General features: G+C 47.8%; 2 protein-coding genes across 2 annotated transcripts in view; both read left to right on the forward strand.

The window, feature by feature from the left end:
- Positions 1–3,180, forward strand: part of SARC_09846 (hypothetical protein) — a gene marked incomplete at its 3' end in the record, with an annotated part of 4,920 nt that extends 1,740 nt beyond the window's left edge. The window contains exons 3-8 of the mRNA XM_014296126.1: positions 405–609; positions 912–1,000; positions 1,480–1,638; positions 2,328–2,529; positions 2,747–2,867; positions 3,010–3,180. Coding sequence (XP_014151601.1) covers positions 405–609; positions 912–1,000; positions 1,480–1,638; positions 2,328–2,529; positions 2,747–2,867; positions 3,010–3,180 — 947 coding nt within the window. The remainder of the gene's footprint in view (positions 1–404; positions 610–911; positions 1,001–1,479; positions 1,639–2,327; positions 2,530–2,746; positions 2,868–3,009) is intronic.
- A 129-nt stretch (positions 3,181–3,309) lies between these two features.
- Positions 3,310–7,171, forward strand: SARC_09847 (TK protein kinase; the record flags this gene model as incomplete). The annotated part of the gene is made up of 1 exon (XM_014296127.1): positions 3,310–7,171. The coding sequence occupies one exon, from the start codon at positions 3,310–3,312 to the stop codon at positions 6,517–6,519; it is 3,210 nt and encodes a 1,069-aa protein (XP_014151602.1). The 3' UTR covers positions 6,520–7,171.
- Positions 7,172–7,375: the final 204 nt, after the last annotated feature.

The following is a 7,375-nucleotide window of genomic DNA, read 5'->3' on the forward strand; positions in this document are numbered from 1 at the left end:
ACACACACACACACACACACACACACACACACACACACACACACACACATATATATATATATGTGTGTAATATATGTTATATATGTAATATATGTAATATATGTAATATATGTACATATATACGTATACATAAGAATATATACATGTTTATATTGCATGATCCTACTGTATATGTTCTTGTTTAGAAATGTGTGACAAAAAACGTTATAGCTCTATCTCGTTCTTGATAAGATCTGCTTAGGACATGGCCTGCAGGAGAATATCCACGACTGATCACCTCATTGTTCTAGGGCGGCAGTTAATATGGTCAGCCAGATTCTGATTTTTTTAAATTTTGCGCCCTGATTTCTGATCAACATTTCTACTTTTGTCAATCTTTCTCCCTGATTCGAACGACGCAATAGGCAAAGATGTGGCGATTGGAGCGAATACTATCATAGGATCGCTTGCTCAACTGCACGATGGTGTCGACATAGGGGACGAGAGTGTAATCGGTTACAACTGTACGTTAAAACCAGACGCTTCGGTCGGTGACGGTGTTGCATTGGGTGCGCGTGCACGTCTGGAATCGGGATCGAGTATCGGGGATAATAGCAACGTAGGATCAGGGTAAGTAGATTTATCAAGTTTGCAGTGTTTCTGACCCACTCTTTTCCTATACACGCGAATGCTCGAAATACTTGAAGTTGGGTTACCATGCTGGGCCCAACTGTTGTGACACTAGATACTGCCAAGTCAGTCAGTTGTCTGTAGTAGACTATCGCCACCCACCTTACAAGTTATATCGTTGACTGAGGGAGTTTGTAGTCTTGCGCATGACTGTGATAGTCCGTGCAGTTGTAGCCGTTCTCCTCCAAAACAAAGTGTTACTTACCTAGCCGACTGTTTGTGGCAACCATGTCTCATTGCAGCTTCAATTTGGGGGTTGGGTCTACGGTCGGTGAGAATGCAACAATCGGCATAGACAACACATTGGGAGATAATGTCGAAATCGGAAGTTGTAAGTGATCTTCCCATCAAACCGGTTTACTAGCCTCCCCTCTTTTGCAAGATGTCTACCGGGAATTGATGATTTGGGTTTATCTGTCTTTCCAGACGTCTGTGTTTTCAAGATAGTCATATGTGCTTTCAAGTTCTATAATGTTTCATTTGCTACTGGTGTACACAAATTTTGTCTAGCGTGTATGTTTGTCATTGAACATGCAATATCATTCAGGGGGTTTTTTTTTTGCTTTTTAATCCTCAGAATGTAGTTTTAATAGAACCAAATGGTCATATGAGTACACTATCAATCAGCAACGAGTTAGGCATTAGGTTCACTTTCACTCAATCAGCACATGAGATTCTTCTCCCGAGGCATCGAAGCGTTCGTCATCTGCACTTGCCGTGTCCAGCCCGTTCAAAATTTTGTCCCTGCAATTGTATTCAAGACCAACTAGTCCTACCTCTGACAATCTTTTATTTGTCGACGCCGTACAGCCGTTAAATTTGGGCCAAATTCAAGAGTTGCCAGTGGTGCAGTGGTTGAGAGTCAAGTCACCCTTGCTGAGAATTCGTTTGTAGACTCTGGGGTGGTAGTACCGTTTGGAAACATCGGTGGTCCTGGACAGAAGTATACCGTGAAAAAAGAAATATCAGGTATGAGTAGTTGCGCGAATCTAGTGCTTGCAATCATATGCTAAGTACTGTATTATAAGGTAAAAGTTGCGGAATTTTGAAATCGATGTATCTGGTGACCTATTTGGGACTTATATGCCTGCTAAAAAGTTTCAAATGTATGTTAGTTGAGTTAAATGTCATATAAAGCAATACCATATCTGGTTGAATGTGTATCCGCGATATACAATGAATGTGCTATGATTCAACTTCACCACGCAGCAGAAGTCTTAAGCTTCGGACCTGCCATCACAAAACTTGTGACTTAATTTGGCGTTGTTTGTAGATGCCCATAAATCATGCATGCCCGAGAATACGAGAATAGTAAAAAGGTACATCTTGGTCATTTCAACCTGTTTCTCGACCCGTAGCAACAGGCATAACACAGGAGCGCATCTGCGAACTCCATTTTTGTGCTCATGCGTTTTGTTCTATATCATCCTTGCCTATACAAGACAACAGTAGTTACAGCTAGACGCTTTCATACCCTGCGCTTCTGTGGTGTGTTGTTGCAGTGCGCGAATCTCCTCCGCTCATCGATTAATTTGTGAGGTTCGTACGGTACTTACGCTGAGGGTATCTCGTTCATTGAGTGGGCTCCCCCTATTCCAATATTGTACATCCCTCGGTTGACTCACACGGCCCATCGGCACCTTTCCATCGTTCTGCAGCCGGTATAATTGCAGGTATTGTAGTATGTGCCCTGGCCTTGGCCCTGTCGGTGTATCTAGCGGTGCGGCTACGCAAACAACACAACCAGAAGAAACACTACGATCGGTGGATGGGCAAAGGCAAAAATCCGTACTTTTCCGAATCCGTGTTTGAGAACTACACCGCGCAAGATAACACACTGCGGAAAATTCGCGCAGCCAAGTATGTGGTCTCATTTGTAGCCAGGGCTTAGCTTTAGACATCGGTGTCGTATGCTGTCAGTATCTTTTTTCCGTTGGACCTATGTACTGATGTTATGTGTTGTTCATGCGAATATGAATTGCTTTCGCGGATTGAATTTGCGTGAATTGATGATTACCTAACACCTTTTCAATCCTTTAATCACACACACCCTTCTTTTAAATATACTTATACTCAGTTCTAAGTACGTACCGTTAGAAAATCTCTTTAAGGAGTCCATTATCGGCAGCGGAAAGTTTGGAAACGTCCATAGAGGCGTACTCAAACATCAGGGGGCGCTCATCCCTGTTGCAATCAAGGTATCTCATGGGTGACCTCGTGTCCTTAGTGATTGTGTCTTTCAATAGAGTACAACATTCACGTTACTTCATATTTCAAGTAAACATTTAAGTTGTTCTTACCCCTGCTCACAATACCGCCGTTTCGCAACGAATCAATCAGGAACTGCGCATATTAGAAGAAAACAGTGAGGAAGAGGTACTGCGAGAAGTGGACTTGATGAACCGACTTGATCACCCCCACGTAGCGTACGTGTTAGGTATGTACAGGCTTGATCAATTTTTAAGTGGAACTCGTAAAGTACCGAGTATGCCAATGTCTGTATGCAGCTAGGTAGCGATGGAGATATATAAATATTTGCTCATACTATGCCGCACATTCACGAACTCTTGTAGTTTTCCCAAATTATCGTTTGTCCCTTGTTACGTCCATCGCATGCACGGTATCTAAATCCACAGAACAATGCACATCTACATAGTCGTACCTTACATCATAGAGTACGTATCACAGAGCCAACTACTGATATCACCTCGGTGGTTGCCTTCACGCTATTCTGATTCAGGCGTGACGAAACGACTGCACCAGCAGATTCCATGCGTGGTCATGGAGTACCTTCCTTTGGGTAGTCTCTACGACTATCTCAAGGGACGTGATGGCGAGTATCTACCTACCACTGCTGTACTGGCACTGGCCCATCAGTTGGCTGAGGGTATGATATATCTCGAGAGCAAGGGCATAGTGCACCGAGATTTGGCCTCCAGAAACTGTCTCCTGGGCCCGCCCACCCCGGACTCACACGGCGTCCCGATATTGAAGGTCAGCGATTTCGGGATGTCGCGGATACTGGAGAACGTTCAGGTGATTGTGCAGAGCACCGACAACAAGGTGCAGGTGATGAACCCGTACCTGTCTATGACCACAAGCATGACCACGAATAGTCTGGGGGTGCTCGGGGAGAGTGACCCGAAAACACTGAGCAATCGGGCGGGGAGCTCTAAGCGGTACAAGTCCAAAGAGTACAAGAAGGAGACGTACAACCAGATCCTGCGGGTCGGGTGCACAGGGAATGAAGGTAGCGATTTGCTCAGGCAGTCGTCTGGCGATGTAGTGGCGGACTTTGAGGGCATGGGCGCATTTATACCAGTTCCAACCCCGACGGGTTTGTATGCACAACCGGCATCGACTCACCCGCAGCAGCACTGGGGAGTGAGCCATGGTCAGCACAGTATGTACAGCAATAGCACCAGTAATACCAATAACGTATCGCATACCACCATCGAGAAGAATCGAAAGTCACTGAGGGTAGCCGCCGACACGTTGATGAATAATCTGGTAGTGGTGGGCGATAGGATATTGGGAATCAGGAGAGCGAGCTGGGCCCCAGGCCAGATGGAGGACAGGGGTGTGGTAGAGGGGAGTATTCACGGACCTATGCCCGGGCAGATGCACCAGAACATACAGCAGAGCGTGATGCAGCCAAACAACGGCCAACCCTTCCAACAACAACTGTCCTACCAACGACCACCCTCCTACCACCAACAACAACAACAACCCTACCAAGGATCACCATGCTACCAAGAACAGCCAGCCTACCAAGAATCAGAACAGCCCCAGGGTCAACTACAGTCCTATGAGTTGCACCGCCAGAGTTTGTATAATGTTCCACAACAACCACGCCACCAATATATGGGCAGATCAAGCCCAGTCTCTCAGGCAGGTGTAGATGATGAAATGGGGTATCTGAACATAAATGCCAAGCGCCTTGCGCGCGGGTCAAAACCGGTCTCACAGGTAGGTGCTAATGAAGAAAGGGGGTATATCAACATTACTGCCAAGCACCTTGCCCCCGAACCACTGGCAAACAAGCAAAAGAGTAGCGGTCCATCGTATATGGGCCGTAATGGGGGCAAGGTGCGGCTGCACCAGGGGCCCAGCACAGATGCTCTCTTCATGGGTGTCAGGGAATCACAGGCCTATACGCACTCTGATGAGGATACAATCAGCAGCACGGAGGCAATAACGGCTGCCAGGGCTATGGATGTAGGTGCCCATACAGGGGAGGTCTCGCACACACAGACACACAGCGGGGTGTCTCCTCAGGTCAAGCCCCGCCCCCGGCCCACGTCGCATGGAAGCAGTCGGGGTGCCCGACGCAGCAGTACGGCCAGCGCCACACACAGTATATCCGAGCAGGAGGAAGATGGAACAAGCAGATCACACACGCACATGCTCGGTGACCATGGGACACGCTCAGACGAAGATGGGCTCGGGTATGCCAGTGATGCCATGCGGAAATCATATGCATCGACACCGGAGACTGGCTATAAGGCCCATGCGCACGCACACACACACGCACACGCACACGCACACGCACACGCACACGAAGACGACGAGGGCTACAGCGAAGAAGGCAACGAGTATATGGAGTCTGGCGGAGACGAGCGGGCCAATGTGCCGCCCATTACCATGGCTCAGATGGTAGGGTTTAAGGGACATGACCTGGGCATGATTGACCAAGCAACGGGTGAGTGCATTGATGGTACCACGTGTTCAGGCTCAGTGGAGCTGCTGCCCAATGGCAGGCGTCCGGATAGTGTGATCAGCTTCAACACGTGTTTCCCGAACTTCGAGGACGAGTTGAAGAAGGAGAAAGGAGCCTACAAGGACAAGGAGATATTCGAGGTGGGCGATAATGCTGCGCTGCCGCTGAGGTGGATGGCCTTGGAAAGCGTGCAGAGGCACGTGTTCAGCACCAAGTCTGATGTGTGGTCGTACGGGGTGGTGCTGTGGGAGATTGCGAGCCTTGCTGCGTTGCCGTATGGTCCGGGAGATATCCACGAGATACTCGCCAAGATCGAGACCGGGTATCGGCTGGAGAGACCGAAGCACTGTCCCGAATCATTGTATGATATCATGCTTAGTTGCTGGCAGGAAGAACCAAACGACCGGCCCTACTTCGCCGATATTGGGGAAAATCTGAGCTTCACCCTGGGCGAGATAGTCCGCAAGCGGAATCTGGACAACAAGTCCTCGGGCAACAGGACTGGGTACATCAGCAGTTGCTTTGATCAGGACCACCTGCGCTCACAGTATGTAATGGAAGCACAAGCGCAAGCGCCAGCTCAAGCGCCAGCGCAGCGGAAACAGAGCCAAAACTTGCAGCAGGTGGCGTCTACAGGACACTACCTACAGGCAGCACATCTATCGATGAAGCCCAGTGAGAGCCTGAGCCAAGCAGGCCCGCGGGTATTGCACAATGTGGAAAGTTCCGGGAACTATCTGGTGGCGACGCCGAACACGCCGATGGTAGGGGACTCCGATGCGAGGGCTAAGTTTTTATACAGTTTCATGGAGGACGAGACACACTCAACGCCGCACGTGTTGGGTGTGGGGAGTAATTCTTCGGACACCTTCCACTATTATGAATGTGGACCGGTGTCCAATAAGAACCACAGAAGCAGCTCTATGCTATACAGCAACAGTAATGAGTCGGGCATGGGTAGCAGTGGGACATCACTGCGTGGACATCAGATGTCACCACGTGGGCCTCAGCTTTCACCACGTGTGCATACACCGCCCAGTGCACACATGCTGTCGGTGGAGAGGCCGCACACCTATGCGCGACCGCATATCAGAGGCTATGACCCTGACGAAAGCCCGTCGTCGATGTGATTGGAGGAGAGTAAATAGGTTAATAATAATATACAGCCCAATTTATAGAGTACACATGGTATTTCACATCGTAGCTGTGTTAAAGCAATTACAACAACAGAGAAAACAATCCAACGCCTGATCAAGCAAACACCTTATCTTTCCTGGTTTACAAACTACATTGGTAGATTTTATCTGGACGTTACCAAACTCTTCCGACTGATATATAATCGGGAGGAAATAACACCACAAGATGTATATGTCGCAACATAGCGGACCTAAAAAGTCGGTCACCAGAAACATGGCCTTGTGCACATCTTTACAGCAGCACGTGTCAAATATCTCAATTTGAAATGAGCGCGTTGAGGCTAATGATGTGTATGCAAAGTAACTTCCCTCCGCTAAATTTCTAGGCCAGATCTCTTCGATAATCGGTTATAAGTGTTTACCTTTCGTCTTGCAACAAACAATGCCTACGAATGCTTGATGACGGATGCACGCTAACTTAGTTCTTAGTTTGAATAGTCAACCTGGTACACAAACCAGAGTGCTTCTAAAGCCAGGTGATAAAACAGCAAGCAAGTGTAAGATATATCAAACTTGGCATGAGCGCGTTTAGGCTAGTGATGCGTAAGAGATGTCCTGGTACTATTCAATAAAACCGTCGTACAGGTGTAATAGTATACTAGGTTGCTGGTATGAGTAAATACGCTTTCATCTCACAGAACTGGAGTTTCCTATGCAGCATGGTAAGCTTGCGATTGTAGGGAGGACCACAGAAAGCTTGTACAGGTAGCATGTCACTAAACTATCAAAAACCTGCTGTTGCAATTGGAAAGGAAGGCGAATATATCACTGTCGGTGTATTATACGCATG

The sequence above is a fragment of the Sphaeroforma arctica genome, assembly GCF_001186125.1.
Source record: "Sphaeroforma arctica JP610 unplaced genomic scaffold supercont1.1061, whole genome shotgun sequence".
Lineage (NCBI taxonomy): Eukaryota > Ichthyosporea > Ichthyophonida > Sphaeroforma > Sphaeroforma arctica.